The 23213-nt window shown below is 43.8% G+C and overlaps 1 protein-coding gene across 1 annotated transcript; it reads right to left on the bottom strand.

Annotated features, from left to right (window-relative positions):
- Positions 1-13501: 13501 nt before the first annotated feature.
- LOC122078035 lies at positions 13502-16954 on the bottom strand. The gene is made up of 2 exons (XM_042643911.1): positions 13844-16954; positions 13502-13740 (listed from the first exon to the last, which is right to left on the bottom strand). The coding sequence occupies exons 1-2, from the start codon at positions 15015-15017 to the stop codon at positions 13502-13504; spliced, it is 1413 nt and encodes a 470-aa protein (XP_042499845.1). The 5' UTR covers positions 15018-16954.
- Between the last annotated feature and the right edge of the window lie 6259 nt (positions 16955-23213).

Below are 23213 nucleotides of genomic sequence, written 5' to 3'. Positions count from 1 at the left end.
GTTACAAAGGTTGAGAGAACAACAGTTGTTTGCCAAGTACAGCAAGTGTGAATTCTGGCTTGAACAAGTTGGGTTCTTGGGGCACGTAGTGTCTAAAGCCGGAATCGAAGTAGATCCTGATAAGGTGAAAGCAGTAGTGGAATGGGAAAGCCCCAAGAATGTCACTGAAATTAGAAGCTTCTTGGGTTTGGCTGGATACTACCGGCATTTCATCGAGAATTTTGCCCGAATCTCAGCACCAATGACTAAATTAACCAAAAAGGGTGTAAAATTCGACTGGGGCAGAGGAATGTGAGAAGAGTTTCCAGGAATTGAAGAAGAGGTTGGTGTCGGCCCCTGTGTTGACCATCCCTGAAGGCACAGGTGGAATGACAGTCTACACTGATGCCTCCAAAGTTGGTTTGTGTTGCGTTCTCATGCAACGCGGTAAAGTAATAGCATATGCATCCCGACTACTAAAGGAGTATGAGAAGAACTACCCCACTCATGACTAGAACTAGCCGCAGTCATTTTTGCCCTTAAGATTTGGCGACATTATTTGTATGGGGAGAAGTGTGAGATATATAGTGATCACAAAAGTCTGAAGTACTTCTTCACCCAGAAGGATTTAAACATAAGACAGAGGAGATGGCTTGAGCTCATGAAGGATTACGACTGCGAAATTCAGTATCATCCAGGCAAGGCAAATGTAGTGACAGATGCGTTGAGTCGGAAGGCACAGACTGTGTCACTCTCATGCTTAGCAGTCAGCCCACCACTCGTGCAAGAGGCGATGCTAATGGATGAAGCCCTCTTGTATGAAGGAGCAACCTTAGAATTGGAATGTCAACCAGAAAACCTTAAATGGTTGACTGTATCCTTGACGGCTCTATAGGTGCATCCGGTTATTAGGCAAGAGGTAATAATGAAACAACCTTTGGATCCTGAATTGCAGCGGATCAGAGTTAAGGTTCAAAATCAAACAATGAACGACCCAGATTTTGTTTTAGCCAGTGATGGGGCATTGATGTTTCTAGGAAGATTGTGTACCCGATGATTTGGATATACAAGACAAGATAGTGCGAGAAGCACATAGCTCCGAGTACTCACTTCACCCAGGAAGTACCAAGATGTACAAAAACCTCAAACAAAATTACTGGTGGCCAAGCATGAAAGTCACAATAGCTCTGTATATGGCGACTTGTCTCACATGCCAGAAAGTAAGAGCAGTGAGGCATCGACCTTATGGTACTCTTCAGCCACTCCCAGTGCCAGAATGGAAGTGGGAGAGGATTACAATGGACTTCGTCACCGGACTACCATGTACACCTAAGGGAATGGACGCGATATGGGTGATCGTTGATCGGCTTACCAAGACTGCTCATTTCATTCCCATCAAGACCAAGTTCTCCATGGCCAAACTAGCACAACTTTACATGGACAACATAGTGCGATTACATGGAGTCCCAGTGAGCATTGTATCAGATAGGGACCCAAGGTTCACCTCCAGATTTTGGAAAAGCTTACAGCGTGCCTTGGGATCGCAGTTGAACTTGAGTATTGTCTTCCACCCACAGACGGATGGTCAGTTGGAGTGAACCATACAGATATTAGAGGACATGCTCAGGGCATGTTCAATGGAGACGAGTGGCAGTTGGGAAGAATACATACCTCTTATGGAATTTGCCTATAACAACAGCTACCAAGTTACAATTGGGATGACTCCGTATGAGGCATTATATGGCAGGAAGTGTAGAACTCCTTTGTATTGGGATGAGGTAGGCGAACGTCGAATGTTAGGACCTAAGACGATACAGATGACTTGTGACAAAGTCGACGTTATTCGAGAACGGATTAAAGCAGCTCAGTCACGTCAAAAGAGCTATGCAAACAACCGCAGAAAAGACATTGAGTTTCAGGCAGGAGAAAAGGTGTAATACCCTACTTCTTAAACCCGGTCTGATTACACGACTGACTCGATTTAACCATGTAGGACCCGAACCGGAGAGAGTTAGAGCGGGTTCCTTATGGACTATGATGGCAAGGATGACCTTAAACACCAGCTGACCCGACAAGTCCGAGTCAGTGCCAGAAGAGACAGGTGTACCCAAGCCGTGTACATGCACCTATCATAAGACCATGTACGGATAAAGCAAGTATGTAACCGTATATTAAGGCGCATACGTATATTACATCGTATACCAAGAGTGAGATTCGTGTAGAGGGCCGAATTCTGTTAAAATCCCAAGTTTTGACCCTCAGGTGGGCGGACAAGTGGGCACATCCACCCACCTCAGTGATCCACCCATGTGAATTACTTAATTATTTAAGAAGTATATATAACATTTATGATTTTCTTTTCTTTTCTCATTTATGACACTCGGACGTTGGTGAGAAGAGTAAAGAGGAGAAGAGAAAAGAAAGGAAAAAAGAGGAGAAGAGAAGGAAAAGGAAGAAGAGATGGATGTTAACGGTGCCGAGGCTTGATCTTCCCATTCCGACGCCGGAAGAATGATCTTCAACACTAGATCTATGTTTAGAGGTGAGCAAAGGTTGGGTTCCTTAAACTTTCACCATACCCAAGTAAAACCCTTGATTTGGGTAGGATTTCTTGAGATCTTATAAATCCCCCTTGAAATGATGAATCTAAGGTTTAATAGATGATTTATGTGTTGATCTTGAAGGATTTGAAGAAGCATTTACAAGGTTGGAGAAGCATTGTGGATTTGAAGCGATTTTGGGCTTTTGAAGGTGTTCTTGAGCAAAGAAGGTAAGATGGCTTCCCATTCCTTAAATCTAACCTAAATCTAGGTTAGAACCATCTTATGAGACCTTGAATGTGTGAAGAATGGATTTGGAAAAGCCCCATTTGAATCCCCAAAGGTTGGGGGAAATTTAGAGAAGAAACAGCAGTTTCCCGCCAAGACAGGTGGGCCATCTAGCCCGCCTGTGCGCACCCGCCTGAGAGGGCAGGGCCATCGGGCCCAACCAGCGGGCCAGACCGACGGGCCGACCGGTGGGCCGACCTACCCGCCGGTCCAGACCGGTGGGTCTGACTAGTTGGTCAGACAGGTGGACTGTCCGACCCACCCGAGAGGCTCCGAATGTGATTTTTACGTTCGAATTGACCCAAATCGGACGTGTGACCTTTTAGGATTCTAAACATGATCTTGTCATTGGATCGTGTTAATCTTCATCCAAAATGGTGAAATACTAACCCTGCTCACTCATGATAGGTTCATCAAATCTCATGCTTCTCGCACCGGATCTCACCCGTACCGAGCCTGAATCCTTGTACACTACAGGTAAGTGGGGAGAGGACGTTTGGCCTTGTTTCAAGGCATTGTTTGGCATTCATTTAATTGTATCTAGTCTAGCCATGTCATCATGAAAATCCTATGTAGATTAGTCATCCTCACATTGTTATGCATGGGTGTTGTGTTTATTTCTAATTGCCAAGTGATGATATGCTTATGTGGTGAATGTTGACATCATTGTTCCTGATGCATTAATAGACTAGATGTCGTAGTCGACTTGGAAACGAGTGCATTGGTGGCCCGTGGTATGGGACGCGATGGCACTATGCAATCATACTATTGTCATATAGTAGCATGCAGTTTAGGATTATCATCTACCCGTGCTACGACCCTTCCCAGCAGGGGTTAAGGTGTTGAGTTACCATTTGGGGAGAAGTAGTGGTCGCGGTTGTCGGGTCACTGTGGCAGTTAGACATTACGCTTGGCTAGTCATTAGGACAGTCGGCAACCCCAGTGGTATATTCAAGAGGGTCAATCGTACTGCTTTTAAATTGCTGAAGTCAGCACCTTTAATTTTCAGTCATTTACTTTATGTTGAGAGCCGGTGGTCGGCATGTTTTTATTTTTCCGAGTACTCACGGTGGGCCTTCTTCGACAGCCCTATGGGCGTATCGCGGGATGGAGTTCGCGGCTCGTACCCGGAGCATACGCGTACTGTGGTTGTAGTAGCATTAAACCAAAAACTTAGTAATGTTGCTTAGGTGGATGTGATTTAAAATGTATTGCATAGCATATAATGCATATGGTTGTAATTTGTTGTGTGGACTGTTGTGTGGTCCATCTTTCCACTTACTGAGCTAGTGAGCTCATCCCATGTGTGCACCTCTTTTAGATGATTTTGTAGGTCATCCATCTGAAGAGCACGGGACGGGTCCCACAGTTGAGTTCCCTGAAGAGGATTGGTGGGCCCCTGAGTTAGGGCACGACACTGATTGCTTGTGCTAGAGTTGTGCTGCGGAATCACAGTTCTGATGCCAAGCTGAACTCCACTTGATGCCGAGCTGAGCTCTAGTCTTTGATACCTAGCCGAGCTGTAAACTCTGATTTTTGATGATTTCTTTTATATATACTTGATATGTGAATTGTACTCTTATTGTGTAAATATCATGCCTTCGGGCCCACATGTATTTAACTATTGCATCACAATTCGGGTATCAAGTATTATGGGAATATTTACAGGTAAACCAAGTCTTCCGCTGAACTGATAAGCTCTTTCTTAGTTGTGTATGCTGTGGTGGAATATTATATCAGATGATCCTGGTAGGTTTGAATTAATCGGTGTTAACCCGATCACTGGCCCGATTCTATGTGAACGGGGTGTGACAACGGTGGTATCAGAGCGTGATGCTCTAATCCATTCACAGCATACCATTAGAATCTCGTAGAATCTATAATAGGAAAATGGGATTGGGTTAATGTAAAAGCTTTAAATAGTTAAAAGCCAAAGAAAGAAAGTATTAAAAATGGTTGCATTTATATATTGCATGCATGGCATGCGTGAGAGAAAATAAAAAGGTAAATTAATTGGTGTCATAACCCATCGAGTACAAGTTTGACGAAATTTCGATGACGTAAAATGAGGTTTCCAAAAATTTTCACACAAACACCTGATAAACAACAGATATATATATATAATATAACAATGATAAAAAAAATTACAAAGACACCACAACTAAACTACACAAGTCATCACACATACGAATTCACCACAAACCACTATCAAAATACATTATCCCACAAATAAATCCAGTTACAGAGCAAGTACAAAGAATGAGAAAAGAAAGGAAAAATACAATAGGATAAACAACATGGAACAGATGAGAAGCTGGTGTGGACGAGCTAAGTCCTCACTGATCATCGTCGTCGTCTATGATCACTACGTTCGTCGGAGGTCTAGAGTTGACGTTGAGGCGATGGTCGTAGTAGTCAAACCTCGAGCTCACCAGCCATACCTCCCTCCGAAGTCCGCCGAAATCTGCTGAGATGGCATTGGCCGTGGTGTCTAAGTCCTGGCCGAGTCTGAGGAAGGAATCCTCCAAGGTAGCATGCCTCTCCAGGATGCGTTCCTCCCTGGAAGCACTCTCGTCCAGCCTTCTTAGTAGCTGATCTTGGCCATCCTTGAAAGCCCTCATTGTGGACACCATGCCCTCAAAATCATAGCACCTCTCAGGTGGTGGGGCTCTATGCTGTGGGCCTGCAGCTCTGGTGAAGCCAGGATCAGTATCTCTCGACCCCTGAGGCACCTCCTCAGGGATGTCCTCATCCACCAAATCATCCTCCTCATCCTGAGGAACATAGTCCTCATCCTCCTCGCTAGACTCCTCCTCCATGAGAACATCCTCCATAGGAGCAGCCCTCCGATCCCTACCTCTCTGAGCTCCTGCTCTCTGAGGTGTATCCATAAGGATGTGGAGACCCATCCTCAAGAGGTTTCCCCTGTCGAACTTGTCCGCCGGAGTCTTCCCCTCCTCGCCACTCAAGTCCACTCCGAAGAACTCGAAGATCCTAGTGAGGATCCTACCATATGGGAATCCTCCATCCTCGGGGTGAAGTGTGGTGCTCCATGGTCTTGAGGATGACATAGGGTAAGCACAAATGCTCATCACCTCCCTCTAAAGCCTTATAGATGCAGAAGGCTAAAAGGGCTGTCATGAAACCCACCTGATTCCGGTGACCTCCTCTGGGGAGCAAGTTGAACTGGACCAGTCGGGCAAATACTCGAACCTCCGGGAAAAAGGATGTCTCGGACTCCAGACCGGCACTGCTACCACAGATGGTCTCGTAGATGTAGTCCGGTGTCTCCAAACTCATGAATGGGCTCAGGGGCTTACTCTTAGGAGGACTGTAGTAACGGTGTCCGGCTGCAAAGATACCCAAAATGCTGGTCAAAGTGTCCACAGTCAGCTGGATGTCCACCCCCTTCACCATGCTGACTATAGCATACTCCCCGTACTGGTAGGAAACCTCCAAATTGCAGTAGAATCTACGGACCAACTGCTCGTAGCACAGACGGTCTACATGGAGGATAGACTGCCAGCCCAGTGCTGTGAACCTCTCCTGAAGCTGAATCTTGTGGAAGTCGTCAACTACCACAGTCTTCTCCATCATTACCGACCTCTTCAGGAAGGCCGACCAGTTAGTTGCTGCCTCTGAACAGCAGAAGAGCTCCTCATCATAGTCGAAAGGATCAAATCAGGCAGGTCCGGGTCTCCCTGTGCGGGGTGCTGGAGAACTATTTCTCGCACTCTTCCGCTTAGAAGCGGTGGTCTTATGCCGAGTGCCAGAGGATGTGGGCTTCTTGCCTTTGCGAGATGACATCCTGGCAAGAAAAGAGGAAAGCAGGATGAGTAAAGAAAAAAGAGAATAACAGAGCGAATAAAAAGAGGGGTGAGCAATAAGAGGAAGCCCTAAAACTCAATTTTCACAAAACAGAAAAGTGACAAGACAGAGAGTAGGGCAAAACAGCAAGGTAACAAGAGGCATATAAAGCATGACAATTAAGGAATGAGAAAACCCCAATTCTCAAGGTGAAAGTCCAAGCTAAGAAAAAGTGCAAAAGATTCACAACAGAGAAAGCATGAAGCTTACATGTTCATGGATGAAATGCCGTCAATCTACCAATTAGAATATGCAAAAACATCTACTACTATGCTATTGAGGTCCACAAATACCAAAGAATGTAAAGAAAATCAAAGAAAACCTAACACTAAAGATGGATTTTCATGGGAAGAAATGGGATTTCACACACAAGGTACTTTCTATGATCTCTACAGTATGTTAAGTACAAATCAAGCATAATGCATCGCAATTGAGTCATTAATTGGGGAAAAAGAGCAAGAAATGAAGAAATCCCCAAATTTGAGAAAAACTAGGGCACGGTTGGGGTTTTTCTCAAAATGGAGAAGTAAATCCTAGAAACTAGAAATAAATCACATAGAGAACATCAAAATCACATGAAATCACTGTTCTATGGAAAGAATCATGGAAAGAAAGTGAGAATTAAGACAACTCATGAGTTCTACCCCAAAATGCAAGTTCTCAGAAGAAAAGAGGAAGAAACTTACTTGGAAGTGGAGGAGTTGAATCTTCTCAAAAAGCGCCAGGTTGTTGAGTGGGATCGCGAGTGGAAGTGTCAAATAGACCTCCAAGATCGCCCGAGGAAGAGAGAGAGGAAACGAAGGAAATAAGGGAAAACAGAGCTTAAAAGGCCCTATTCGAGTTTTTCACTAGGTCAGGACCGACGAGCCACCCTGCCCGCCGGTTGAAGTCTTGGACCGACGGGCCAACCTGCCCACCGGTGTCACCCACCGGTTGAAAAAAAAATATATATATATATATATATTAATAATAGTAGCAGATGCGTTGAGTCGGAAGGCACAAATTGTGTCACTCTCATGCTTAGCAGTTAGCCCACCACTCATACAAGAGGCGACGCTAATGGATGAATCTCTCTTATATGAAGGAGCAACCTTAGAATTTGAACGTCAACCAGAAAACCTTAAATGGTTGACTGTATCCTTGACGGCACTACAGATGCATCCGGCTATTAGGCAAGAGGTAATAATGAAACAACATTTGGATCCTGAATTGCAGCGGATCAGAGTTAAGGTTCAAAATCAAACAATGAATGACCCAGATTTTGTTTTAGCCGGTGATGGGGCATTGATGTTTCGAGGCAGATTGTGTGTACCCGATGATTTGGATATACAAGACAAGATAGTGCGAGAGGCACATAGCTCCGAGTACTCACTCCACCCAGGAAGTACAAAGATGTACAAAAACCTCAAACAAAATTATTGGTGGCCAAGCATGAAAGTCACAATAGCTCTATATGTAACGACTTGTCTTACATGTCAAAAAGTAAAAGTTACGAGGCATCGACCTTATGGTACTCTTCAGCCACTCCCAGTACCAGAATGGAAGTGGAAAAGGATTACAATGGACTTCATCACCGGATTACCATGTACACCTAAGGGGATGGACGCGATATGGGTGATCGTTGATCAGCTTACTAAGACTGCTCATTTCATTCCCATCAAGACCAAGTTCTCTATGGCCAAACTAGCACAACTTTACATGGACAACATAGTGTGCTTACATGGAGTGCCAGTGAGCATTGTATCAGATAAGGACCCAAGGTTCACTTCCAGATTTTGGAAAAGCTTCCAGCATGCCTTGGGATCACAGTTGAATTTGAGTACTGCTTTCCACCCTCAGACTGATGGTCAGTCGGAGCGAACCATACAGATATTACAAGATATGCTCAGGGCATGTACAATGGAAATGTGTGGTAGTTGGGAAGAATATATACCCCTTATGGAGTTTGCCTATAACAGTTACCAAACTACAATTGGGATGGCTCTGTATGAGGCGTTATATGGCAGGAAGTGCAGAACTCCTTTGTATTGGGATGAGGTAGGTGAACGTCGAATGTTAGGACCTGAGATGATACAGATGACATGCGACAAAGTCGACGTTATTCGAGAACGAATTAAAGCAGCTCAGTCTCGTCAAAAGAGCTATGCAGACACCCGCAGAAAAGATATCGAATTTCAGCCAGGAGAAAAGGTATTTCTCAAGATCTCTCCAACTAAAGGGTTGCAAAGGTTTCACAGAAAGGGAAAGTTGAGCCCAAGATACATTGGTCCATTTGAGATCTTAGCTCGAGTTGGCTCAATAGCCTACATGCTTGCTCTGCCACCTTCGCTCGGGGATGTTCATAACGTATTTCATGTATCCATGCTGAAGCTATACGTTCATGATCCCTCTCATGTATTACCCATGGAACCAAAATACCTAGAAGCTGACATGACCTATACAAAGTAGCCGGCTGAAATTTTGGACCGAAAGGTGAAGACCCTTCACAACCGCTCCATTTCCTATATAAAGGTGCGATGGGCTAATCATTCACTTGAAGAAGCATTATACTCTGATTTTTGATGATTTCTTTTATGTACTTGATATGTGAATTATACTCTTATTGTGTAAATATCATGCCTTCGGACCCACATGTATTTAACTATTGTATCACAATTCGGGTATCAAGTATTATGGGAATATTCACAGGTAAACCAAGTCTTTCGTTGAACTGATAAGCTCTTTCTTAGTTGTGTGTATGTTGTGGTGGAATACTGTATCAGATGATCCTGACAGGTTTGGGTTAACCGGTGTTAACCCGATCACTGGCCCGATTCTGTGTAAACGAGGTGTGACAAAAGGTGTTCCTTAAGATCTCTCCTACTAAAGGGTTGCAAAGATTCCATAGAAAGGGTAAGTTGAGCCAGAGATACATTGGCACATTTGAGATCTTAGCTCGGGTCGGCTCAGTGGCCTACATGCTTGCTCAGCCACCTTCACTCGGGAATGTTCATAATGTATTCCACGTATCCATGCTGAAGCGATACGTTCATGATCCATCGCATGTATTACCCGTGGAACCAGAATATCTAGAAGCTGATATGACCTATACAGAGCAGTCAGCTGAAATCTTGGATCGAAAAATGAAAACCCTTCGTAACCGCTCCATTTCCTTCGTAAAGGCGCGATGGACTAATCATTCACTTGAAGAAGCATCATGGGAGAAAGAAGAGATCCAAGCCAAGTACCCTCATCTTTTCGGACCACCAGGTACGCCAATTTCGAGGATGAAATTTTCAAAAAGGGAGGGTAAATGTAATACCCAACTTTTTAAACCCGATCTAAATACACGGTTGACCCGGTTTAACCATGCAGGACCTAACCAGAGAGGGTTAAGGCAGGTTCCTTATAGACCATGATGACAAGGGTGACTTTGAACACAGGTTGGCCAGACAAGTCCGAGCCAGTGCCAGAGGAGACGGGTGTGCCCAAGGCGTGCACATGCACATATCATAAGACCATGTGCGGATAATGCTGGTATGTAACCGTATCCGAAAGCTCATACGTATAAGATACATGCCGAGAGTCGAATTCTATCAAAATCCCACTTGTTGGCCAATTTTCAGCCCTCAGGTGGACGGTCAGAGGTGGGCGCATCCGCCCACCTATGTGACCCACCCATGAGGTTACAAGATATTTTAAAAAGTATAAATAGCTATTATTATGTTTTTCATTTTCTCATTTATGACACTCGTGCATTTGGTGAGAAGAGTAAAGAGGAGAGAGAAAAGAAGGGAAAAAGAAAACGGAGAAGAGGAAAAGGAAAGGAAGAGGAAGAGGAAGAAGAAATAAGCGGTGCTAAGGTTTGATCTTCCCATTCCGACGCCGGAAGAGTGATCACCAACACGAGATCTACGATTTGAGGTGAGCAAAGGTTGTCCCTTAAACTTTCACCAAACCCATGTAAAACACTTGATTTGAGTAGAGTTCCTTGAGATCTTGTAAATCCCCCTTGAAATGAAGAATCTAAGGTTGGATAGATGGTCTATGTGTGGATTTTGAAAGATTTGAAGAAGCATTGGTGTTTTCTTGAACTAAGAAGTGATTTTGGGGTTTTGAAAGAGTTCATGGGCAAAGAAGGTAAGATGGCTTCTCAATCCTTAAATCCAACTTAGATCTAGGTTAGAATTATCTTATGAGACCTTGAATGTGTGGAAAATGAGTTTGAAAATGCCCCATTTGATTCCCCAAAGGTTGGGGAAGGTTTTAAGAAAAATGATATTTTTTCGCCGAGATCGGTGGGCCAAACGGCCCGCCTGAGGGCACCTACCTGAGAGGACAGGCCTTCGGGGCCAACCGGCAGGCTGATCGACGGGCCGACCAACGGGCCGACCTACTGGCCGACCGACGGGTCGATCGACCGGCCAACCTACCTGCCGGTCCTAGTAGACCCTTGGCCCTCATTGGCGGGCCGACATGCCCACCGATCAGGACTGGTGGGTAAAGACCAGTGGGCCGACTTGCCCACCTGTGAAGACCGGTGGCCGTGACAGGTGGCCTGTCCGATCGACCCGAGAGGCCCCCAACCTGATTTGTGTCCGAATGGACCCAAAACGTATGTACAACCTTCTTTTATGATTCTAAACATGCTTTTGTCATCAAATCTTATTAGTTTTGACCCCAAAGTGGTGAAATGCTAACCCCATTCACTTATGATAGGTTCACCGAAATTTACGTTTCTCGCGTCAAATCTCACCCGTACCGGGCGTGAGTCTTTGTACACTACAAATGGGGAGAGGACATTTGACCTTATTATAAGGCTTGTTTGGCATTCATTTAATTGTATCTAAACTAGCCATATCATCATGCAAATTATGTGTAGCTTAGCCATCCTCATATGCTCAGGACATGTGTGTTTTGTTCTACTTTCTCAATGCTAAATGATGATGTGCTTATGTGATGAATGATGGGATCATTGTGCATGATGCATTATTAGACTAAATGCCGTAGTCGGCTTGAAAACGAGTGCATTGGTGATCCGTGGAATGGGACGCGATGGCACTATGCAATCGTACTATCATATAGGAGCATGCGGTTTAGGATTATCATCTTCCCGTACTACGACCCTTCCCAACAGGGGTTGAGGTGTTGGGTTACCATTTGGGAGGAAGCAGTGGTCGCGATTGTCGGATCACTGTGACGGTTAGACATATGCCCGGCTGGTCATTAGAACAGTCGACAACCTCGGTGATATATTCAAGAGGGTCAATCGTACTGCTTTTAAATTGCTGGAGTCAGCACCTTTATTTTCTATCATTTACTTTTATGTTGAGAGCCGGTAGTCGGCATGCTTTACTTTTTCGAGTACTCACGGTGGGCCTTCTCCGACAGCCCTATGGGCGTATCGCGGGATGGAGTTCACGACTTGTACCCGGAATATACGCGCACTGTGGTTGTAGTAGCACTAAACCAAAGACTTAGTAATATTGTTTAGGTGGATGTGATTTAAAATGAATTACATAGCATATAATGCATATTGTTCTGATTGTTGAGCGGACTGTTGTATGGTCCTTTTTTTCACTTACTGAGCTAGTGAGCTCATCTCACGTGTACACCTCTTTTAAATGATTTTGCAGGTCACCAGCCTGAAGATCAAGGGTCAGACCCCACAGTTGAATTCTCCGAAGAGAATTGGTGGGTCCCCGAGGAATATGAGCACGACACGGATTGCTCGTGCAAGGGTTGTACTGCGGGACAGCAGTATTGACACCGTGCTGAGCTTTACTTTTTTATTCTTTTGATGACCCCTTTTTGTGTACATGATATGTGAATTGTTATTCTTTTTGTGTAAATATCATGCCTGCGGACCCACATGTATTTATCTATATACTAAAATTCGGGTATCAAGTATATTGGGGGTATTTACAGGTAAATTAAGTCTTCCGCTGAATTTTTGAATGATTATCTTAGTTGTGTGTATATTGTGGTTGGGTACTGTATCAGATGATCCTGACAGATTTGGGTTAACCGGAGTTAACCCAATCACCAGTCCGGTTCTATGTGAACGGGGTGTGACACTGATAACGTACATTCATGACTAGGGATAACACCTACGTTGCAGTAGCACTTATACCCCCTTTGGACTTAGAAATTGTTGCTTAGAATTGCTTGATAATAAATGGATCATGTCATTGCACTCATATAATTGCATTCATATTCATGTTGTCGGGCATGAATATTTATACTATTACATTTTCTTGGATTGTCATAATTGCTTGTGTGTTACCCCCTCTGTTAGTTAAAACGGGAACGACAAAAAAACATTGTTCGGTACGGGCATGTTTTAAACGGATCAAAACGTGAACGGGACGGTCAAAAATACGATCAAATACGAAAAAAAGGGGAAAAAATAAAAAACGGACGGTAAGTGTTTTAAACGTTTATATTTAAATAATACGGTGTAAAAAAAGGGCAATATATAAACATAAATTGACATAATAATTCTCTAAATACCTGGATAACAATCAAAATAAATATAGATAATATCCATATTTCAATTCAAATTCTAAACCTATTATGTCATGAAATAACATCAAAAATATATCCATCCAAAGATTAATATAAGATCCAAAATACACCATTCAAATATCCAAAATACATCATTTAAATATCCAAAATCATCATCCAAACTACATAATCCAAAATGTATCATCCAAATTACATCATCCCATTTCATTAAAAAAAAAGCACAAGTGTATCATAATATAGAATTAGGTTGATCATGAATAGGTTCAACATATGTCTCTTCAAGTCTCTCTGTCTCCAACTCAATGTTTACATCAGGCAAGTCACCAAGTATCGTGAATTGCTCGGCTTTCATACTTCTCCTTCATCAAAGAATTCATTCTAATGTATACCAAATCTTCTAACATTTCTGGAGTTAATCTGTTCCTCTTCTTTGTTTGTGCAGCGTCCCAAGCACTCCAATTCCTCTCGCAAGGAGAGGAACTACAAGGTTGGCTTAAGATTCTGCAAGCAACCTTCTGAACCACAGGAAGACAACCACCCATATATTCCCACCAAATCCCTACAAATTAACACAAGTAAACACATATCAAATTAACACAAGTAAACACATATAAGGATGATATACAAATAGAAATATAAACTTAATTAACTAACAGACTTACTTGGATGGTTAGTTTTCATTAAAGACTTTCCTGTGATATTGAACAAATTTGGGCTCCTCATTCGATACTCAACCATTTCTGCAGTGAATTGCCCATGATCTTCTAGAGGAACCATGGTTGCCACAATACATTCTTGAGCTTGCACAACTGTATTTGTCTCAATAAAAAGTCCACCATCAAACAAATTATTAGGATTTAAAGCTGCAGCAAGCACATGAACAGGATGAATTATATTCTTTTCCACCCTTGTATCAAACAAATCCAATATGGTAAAGCACTTTACTCCATCACTCTCCTTTAACTTCCTCAATTTTTCTTTTGTCCTAACAGTTGCTTCATACAAGTAACATGCAGTGGAACCATCTGAATCAACAAGGCGAAGAATCCTAATGAGAGGATCCATAAAAGCAATAACCTCCTTTGCCTCTTCCCAGAATATATCAGATTGAATTATCCTGACAGTTTTTAATGATATTTCAACTCTATTGCAATGGAAGCCTCTCCATTCAGATGATGCAACCAATTGCCTTAACTCATTCTCAACTACAATAAGAGATTGGAGCATTAAAAAATTAGTAGCAAACCTTGTCTTGCAAGGCTGCTTAATCTCTTTGGCATTTGTGAATTCCCTCATTAAGGCTATAATAGTTGTGTGCCTGTGCATATAATCCACTACATGTTTACCATCATCAATAATTTTCCTCACCCATCTAACATGCTTATGGATATCCTTTAAAAGCAAATTAATCCCATCTGCAGCACAATTTGTCCGATACATGTGAGACCATTTTCCAATCAACATATCACCACAACAATTATAGTTAGCACCATTATCTAAAACAAATTGCACAACATGTTGTGGTCCAAGCATTTCAATAACATTAGAAATTTCTCTAAAAAGATATCCAGCAGTAATACTATTTGAACCACAATCAATACACTTCAGGAATACAGCCCCACCAGGAGAATAAGCTATCACATTGACCCAAGACCTCTTCTTTAGGTCAGTCCAAGAATCAGACATTATTGTGCAACCTGTGTCACCCCATGTTGACTTTATGTTGCTCACATATTCCATGATCTCTACCTTAGCTTCAGGAATCAAACGTGTACGAAGAGTAGAGTAACTAGGAATAACAAAACCCTGACCATAGGCACAAGCACCTTTCATCATTTGAATAAAAGATTCTGTCTGAATAACATTGAAAGAAATGTTATTCTTAACAAAAAAATTCTCCTATCATCTTTTCTAATGACTTCTTGTCTTGTTTAGCAGCCAACTCTACCATTGTGGTTTGATGAATGCTCCTACCAAGAGAACTTGTGGAGCCAATTCCACTTTCTAGGGTCTCATTTGTCCTTTTCTTTTTAGATGCACTCAAATTCATTTCTGCACTGGCTTCAGCTTGAACATGATCAGGGACTTTTGTATAAATTTAAACATCATGGCCAGTCAAGCAAGCCAAATGAGCTTTCACTCGAGTAACACTACCAGAGTAGTCAAGTTCACAATAATTGCATTTAAAACGGCTCGGCCCAAGTTGTTGTACATGTTCCCAAAACTTATCCTTTTTTCTAACCATTTTTCAATAATATCAAGTACCTACATAATATGCAATCAAATATTTATTCAAATTTAATATATATGATGAGTACATATGAGAATTGAGAATAAAGAATTAACGATTAACACTCAAATATTCATTCATATTTTAACAAAGTATACTAAATTGTGAAACAAAGTGATTCTAATTTACCAAATAATTTCTGCAACTGAACAGAGAGAAACCTTTTCTCCTATATAACCTAGAAAAAAATAAAAAGAAGATGCTAAATCAAAAGGGGCTGGAAACTATGTATGGTCTATCGGCTCCGTATAAAAAAACAAGGGTTAATGAGAATCAACCCAATGATGCAGCAGATGCCAGTTTGTATGGAAGCTTCTTGAAATTTCTGCAAGATCCTTCTTGATCCAAACAGCCACATGTTGCACCTTAAAAATAAAAAGAAAAAAAAAAAAGCAATCGTGAAGGTGAAATCAAAGTCTGGATATATCTACCTATAAGCCGACAACCAAGTAGGGTTGATCTTATAGATTTTTAGAAGATTGTTGCTCACTAAAGGTGAATATTGTGGAAAACCTGATAGAAGGATATGCTTATTTTCCCTTTCATGTGTAGTATGTTAAACAAGAGCTTGGAGTGCATTGCATGAATAAGCTTGTGGTCTCCGGCATGAGGATTATATCTATGTATGGCTCATTTAACCAGATCACAAAATATAAAGAAATCAAAAAGGAATCAAAATCAAAAACCTCTTTCTGCAATAATAGAAACAGGGGTGAAGTCGAATCCGGTGTTTGAGCTCGTCCTTCGTCCTTCGACGTCCGTCGTCAGTCGTCCGTCGTCCGTCGTCCGTAGTCTGTAGTCCGTCGTCCGTGGTCCATCGTCCGTCGTCCGCCGTAGTGAGGTGAAGTCGAGCTCGACTGCTCGAGTCCAGTACTCCAGTCGTTCAGTCGTCCGCGGTAGTGAGGTGAAGTCGAGCTCGAGTCCAGTACTCCAATCGTTCAGTCGTCCGTCGTCGTCGTCGTCCGTCTCCAGTCTTCCAGTCGTTCGTCGTCCGTCGTCGTCGTCGTCCAGTTCTCACAGGTGTTTCCACTGGCCGTCGTCGTCGTGGATCGTAGAGACGTAGACAACTCCGGCCGCACCGTGTTCACGAGAAACCGATAACAAATCTCTGATGACCAGTCGTCAGTCGTCCGTCGTTGGGAGAGAAGAAGAGAGGAAGTGAGAGTTAGGGTTGAAGTTTGAAATGAGGGATTTTGATTTGGGAATGGGCCGAAATCGAATGGCCGAGAATGATCAATAGAGTGAAATTTTAATTATTTTTTAATATCCATTTTTTTGATAGTAAAAAAACGGATACCCGTTTGAAACGCGTTTTAAACTTTAAATATGCCCGTTCCCGTTTTTTACAGAATTTCTGTGAACAGTTCGGCAAACGGCGTTTAAAACGTCAAAAAAACGGTTCGACGTTTAAAACGCGTTTTAAACGCGAATAAACTAGGGTTACCCCTCACTGGGCTTCAAGGCTTCATGGAAGCTCACACCCCGTTGTTGCCCCTTTTTAGATGATTCAGAAAATCCTTTGGAAACTGTGATCGAGGTCCCGGCTCTCTACGGAAGTGACCTCTGGGATGAGGAGCTGGTTGCACATGAGGATGGATGCGTGTACGATGATTGTGCATTTGGAACACGCTGAGAATGGGAGTATCATCTTCTATTTTTCATTCTTTTTGTACTTAACAGATATAACCCTATGGAGGCATAACTGTAATTATGATCAAAATGTGAAAACATTCTTTTTGTGTAAATATGATAAATATCAATAGAAATCACCAATTGATATATTTTGTTTATATTATATGTAATACCCCGCTTCTTAAACCCGGTCTGATTTCGCGGTTGAACCGGTTTAACCATGCAGGAACCGAGCCAAAGGAAATTAGAGCAGGTTCCTTATGGGCTATGATGGCACGGGTGACCTTAAACACCGGCTGGCCCGACAAGTCCGAGCCAATGCCAGAAGAGACGGGAGTGCCCAAACCGTGTACGTGCACCTACCATAAGGCTATGTACGGATAAAACAGGTATTATATCCGTATTTTAAGGTATATACGTATGCTACATCGTATGCTTGGGGTGGGGTTCGCGCCGAGGTCCGAACCCGGTCAAAATCCCAAGTTTTGGCTCTCAGGTGGGTAGGACAGGTGGGTACACCCACCCACCTGAGTGACCCATCCAAGACTATTCACTTAATTAGGAATGGTATATAAGGCTTTATGATTTTCTTTTCTTTCCATTTATTACTCTCGTACGTTGGTGAGAAAAGTAAAGAGGAGAGAGAAGAAAGGGAAGAAGAAAGGAAGAGAAGGAAGAGGAAGAAAAGGGGGATTTCAACGGCGCCGAAGCTCGGTCATCCCATTCCGGTGCCGGGAGAGTGATCTTCAACTCTAGATCTACAGTTAGAGGTAAGCAAAGTTGGGTTTTGTGAACATTCACCATACCCAACCTTTAAACCCTTGACTCGAGTATGATTTCTTGAGATCTTGTAAATACCCTTTGAAATGATGAATCTAAGGTTTAATAGATGATTTATGTGTTGATCTTGAAGGATTTGAAGAGATATTGACAAGGTAGAAGAAGCATTGTTAGTTTGAAGTGATTTGAAGGGTTTGAAGTCATTCTTGAGCAAAGAAGGTAAGATGGTTTCCCTCACTTGAATCTAACTTAGATCTAGGTTAGAACCATCCTATAGGACCTTGAGGGTGTGAAGAATGGGTGGGGAAAAGCCCCATTTGATTCCCCAAAGAATGGAGAAAATGGGGAAGAAACAGTGTCTTTTTCGCCAAAACCGGTGGGTACAACCGGTGGGTTCCTACCCGCCTGTGGGTACCCACCTGAGAAGGCAAGGGGGCCTTCGGGCCCAACCGGCGGGTACAACCGGCAGGCCCCTACCCGCCGGTCATAACCGGTGGGTAAAACTGGTGGGTAGACAGCCCACCTGTCTGACCCACCTGTGTGGCCCCGGAGGTGATCCTTATGTCCGATCGAACCCAAATCGGACGTGTGACCTTCTTTTGACATCCTAAACACGATTTTGACATCGGATTTCATTAATTTTGATTCTAAAATGGTGAAATACTAACCCCGCTCAATTATGTTAGGTTCACCAAATCCTACCCGATTCGCTCCGGATCTCACCCGTACCGAACGGGAATCCTTGTACGCTACAAGTAAGTGGAGAGAGGACGTTTGGCCTTGTTTCAAGGCATTTGTTTGGCATTCATTTAATTATATCTAATCTAGTCATGTCATCATGAATATGCTATATAGATTAGTCATTCCACACATTGATGTGCATATGTGCTATGTTTACTTTTCAAATGCCAATTGAATGAGATGTTATATGTTGAATGTGGACATCATGGTGCATAATGCATTGATAGACTAGATGCCGTAGTCGGCTTGAAAACGAATGCATTGGTGGCCCGTGGAATGGGACACGGAGGCACTATGCAATCGTACTATTGTCATATAGGAGCATGCGGTATTAGGATTCTCACCATCCCGTGCTACGACCCTTCCCAACAGGGGTTAAGGTGTTGGGTTATCATTTGGGGGGAAGCAGTGGTCGCGGTTGTCGGACACTGTGGCGGTTAGGCATTACGCCCGACGAGTCATGTAGGACAGTCGGCAACCCCGGTGGTACATTCAAGAGGGCCAATCGTACTGCTTTTAAATTGCTGGAGTCAGCACCTTTATTTTCAGTCATTTACATTTCTGTTGAGAGCCGGTGGACGGCATTGTCTTTACTTTTCCGAGTACTCACGGTGGGCCTTCTCCGACAGCCCTATGGGCGTATCGCGGGAGGGAGTTCGCGGCTCGTACCCGGAGTATACGCGCACTGTGTTTGTAGTAGCACTAAAACCAAAGACTTAGTAATGTTGCTTAGGTGGATGTGATTTAAAATGTATAGCATGGCATGTAGTGCATATGATGTGTTGTGATGTGTGGACTGTTGTGTGTGGTCCATCTTTCTATTTACTGGGCTAGTGAGCTCATCCCACGTGTACACCCCTTTTTAGATGATTTTGCAGGTCATACATCTGAGGAGCATGGGGTGGGTCCCACAGTCGAGTTTCCTGAAGAGGACTGGTGGACCCCTGAGGAGTTAGAGCACGGCGTTGACTGCTCGTGCGAGAGCTGTGCTGCGGGACAGCAGTTCTGAGGCCGAGCTGAGCTCCACCTTTGAGGCCGTGCTGAGCTCCACTTCTGAGGCCGAGCTGAGCTCTACTACGTGATGCCGAGCTGGGCTCAACCCTTGATGCCGAGCTGAGCTCTAGCCTTGATACCGAGCCGAGCTGTGTACTCTGATTGTTTTGATGATTTCCAGTATATACTTGGTATTTGAATCATATTCTTTTTGTGTAAATATCATGCCTTCGGGCCCAAATGTATATAATTATTGTATCACAATTCGGGTATCAAGTATATGAAATTTATTCACAGATAAAACTTAGTCTTCCGCTGATCTGATGAGTTGTATTAGTTGTGTGTATGCTGTGGTGGAATACAGTATCTGATGATCCTGGCAGGTTTGGGTTAACCGGCGTTAACTCGATCACCGCTCCGATTCAGTGTGAACGGGGTGTGACAAACGGTGGTATCAGAGCGTGATGCTCTGCTCCACTCACAGCATACCATTAGAATCCCGTAGACTCTATAATAGGAAAATGGGGTTGGGTTAATATAAAAGCTTTAAAGATTAAAAGCCAAAGAAAGAAAGTATAAAAAGGGGTTGCATTATATGTTGCATTCATGGCATGCGTGAGTGTAGATAAAAGGTAATTAGGTTGGTACTATAACCTATAAAGTACTATTTCGACGAAATTTCGGCAACATAACGGCGTAAAATGGGATTTCCAAAAATTTTACACAAAACCTAATAAACAACAGATAATAATATAACAAAGAGCACAGATAGAAAAAAAAAATACATCACCACAAAACCACACAGGTACTCCACATACGAAATCACCACAAAAATCCACTATTCAAAGATATATTATTCCACAATGAATCCAGTTATATCGCAAATACAAGGAATGAGAATAAATAAATATACAATGTCTACAAAAAGAGAAAATGGATAAACAGCTGGGTGGGCGAGCCAAGCCGTCACTGGTCGTCGTCATCGTCGTCGATGATCACCACGTTCGCCGGAGGCCTGGAGTTGACGTCGAGGCGGTGATCGTAATAATCGAACCTCGCGTTCACCACCCGTACCTCCCTACGAAGCCGGTCGAAATCTGCTGAGATAGCGTTGGCCGTTGTGTCTAAGTCCTGACCCAGCCGGAGGAAGGAATCCTCCAAGGTGGTCTGCCTGGAGACAATCTCGTCCAGCCGCCTCAGTATCTGAACCTGGCCATCCTGCAAGGCCCGCATGGAGGCTGTCTGGCCCTCGTAGTCGTAGGCACCACTCCCCGGTGGTGGGGCTCCATATGGTGAGGCTGCAGCTCTGGAAGAACTAGGGCCAGGACCTCTCGACTCCTGAGGCGCCTCCTCAGGGATGCCACCACCCATCAGATCCTCCTCCTCGTCTTGAGGAACGTAGTCCTCATCCTCCTCACTGGACTCCTCCTCCATGAGGACATCCTCCATAGGGGCAGCCCTCCTACCCCTACCTCTCTGAGCTCCTGATCTAGGAGGTGAATCCATGAGGGTCTGGAGACCCATCTTCAGGAGGTTTCTCCGGTCGAACCTATCAGCCGGAGTCTTCCCCTCCTCACCGCTCAGATCCACCCCGAAGAACTCGAAGATCCTAGTGAGGATCCTGCCGTAAGGAAATCCTCCATCCTCTGGGTGGGAAGTATGGTGCTCCATCGTTCTGAGAATAATGTATGGGAGACACAAGTGCTCGCCGCCTCCCTCTGCGGCCGTGAAGATGCAGAATGCAATGAAAGCCGCCATGAAACCCACCTGGTTCCGATGACCTCCTCTGGGGAGCAGGTTGAACTGGATCAACCGGGCGAATAGACGAACCTCAGGGTAGAAGGATGTCTCGGACTCCGGGCGACTGCTGCTGCCGCAGATGGTCTCGTAGATGAAGTCCGGTGTCGCCAGGCTCATGAACGGTCCCTGAGGCCTACCCCTGGGGGGACTGTAGTATCGGTGTCCTACCGCCGATATACCCAAGATACTGGCCAAGGTGCCTACCGTCAGCTGGATGTCCACTCCCTTCACCAAGCTGCTGATGGTGAACTCCCCGTACGGATATGACACCTCTAGGTTACAATAGAACCGACGGACGAGCTGCTCGTAGCATGGTCGGTCCACATGAAGAATAGAGTCCCAGCCCAATGCTGAGAACCCTCCTGAAGCCTAGCCTTGTGGAAGTCCTCGACTACCACGGTCTTCTCCATCATCACTGACCCCTTCAGGAAGTTGGGCCAGTTGGCTGCTGCCTCTGCACTAAGGAAGTGCTCCTCATCATAGTCTGTAGGGTCAGACTGGGCAGGTGCAGGTCTCCCTGTGCGAGGAGCTGAAGAGCTGGTCTCCGCACTCTTCCGCTTAGAAGCGGTGGTCTTGCGTCGAACGCCAGAGGAAGATGGTCCCTTGCCGGTGCGCGACGACATCCTGGCAATAAGAAAGGAAGTAGGGTTAGCACAGGAAGGAAAATGACAGCAACATTAAAAAGGGGAAATCCAAAACCCAATCTTGCAAACGGGAAACGGCGACAATCTAGGAATGATAGGAAACCTATGACATGAAGCACGGTAGTTGACAACGCATAGAAACATGCCAAAACAGTAAAATGACAGCAAAAGCAAAGCATAAATAACATGAGAGGATTCAAGTCCATTGTGCAAATTTGAACATAATGGAGAAAAGCTTGAAACCCTAGGTCTAGAACGAAATGCCATAGTAGCGGGATCATGAAATTGCAAGAACATACCCAAATAGACTATGGAGTTCCATGAATACAAGTATGGGATGAAAATCAAGGAAACCAATACAAAAAGAGGGATTTTCATGGAAATACATGGGGATTCCAAGCATAATGGATGATTCATGCAAATCTAAAGCATATTAAGCATAAAGCAAGTGGAATGCATCACAAAGGAGTCATCAATTGGAGAAAAAGAGTCAGAATTTAAGAAACCCCCAAATTTGGAAACCTAGGGCACAAATTGGGGTTTTCTCCAAATGAAGAGATAAAATTCCTATAAACTACAAATGACCACAGTAGAAGCATCACAATCACATGGAAATACTATTCTATGGTGAAAAATATGGAAAGGAAGCCTAGAAAGTAAACCATTCATGCATTTCACCCAAATGGAAATTCTGAAAAAGGAAGGAGGAACTTACTTGAAGGAGGGTGAGTTGACTCTTCTCTAAAGCGCCGAGTGGGTGAGTGAACTCGCGAGTAGAAGCGCCAAGGAGACCTCCAAGATCGGCCAAAAGAGAAGGAAGAAAGAGAAAGGAGATGGGGAAAGAGACAAGACAGAACAGGGCCTACAGGCCCTGTTCGTGTTTTAACACGGGCAAGACCGGCGGGTATAACCGGCGGGCTCCTACCCGCCGGTGCCACCCGCCGGTTCATCCCGGACCGGGCTTATGACAGTTGGGAAAGTTTTGAAAATTGGGAAAATTTTAAAATTTTCCCTTTTTCTTTTTCCCTTCTCTCCTCCTAGCAATGATTTCATTGATTTTCATTATGGACATTCCTCCTATGATTAATATGCTATGGTCAAGTGGGACCATTGACATGTCTGTTGGGGACTTTGCCTGTATCTTGGAATTGA

Source organism: Macadamia integrifolia, chromosome 5, assembly GCF_013358625.1.
Source record: "Macadamia integrifolia cultivar HAES 741 chromosome 5, SCU_Mint_v3, whole genome shotgun sequence".
NCBI lineage: Eukaryota > Viridiplantae > Streptophyta > Magnoliopsida > Proteales > Proteaceae > Macadamia > Macadamia integrifolia.
The sequence above is the reverse complement of the archived record's forward strand: the minus strand, read 5'-3'. Positions and strand labels throughout refer to the sequence as shown.

Excerpts from the sequence above, each read along its gene's own strand:
- LOC122078035 (XM_042643911.1), bottom strand. The coding sequence starts at position 15,017 with ATGATGAAAGGTGCTTGTGCCTATGGTCAGGGTTTTGTTATTCCTAGT. Across the intron at positions 13,741-13,843 it reads AATGAAAACTAACCATCCAA|GGATTTGGTGGGAATATATG; the intron begins GTAAGTCTGTTA and ends GTTAATTTGTAG.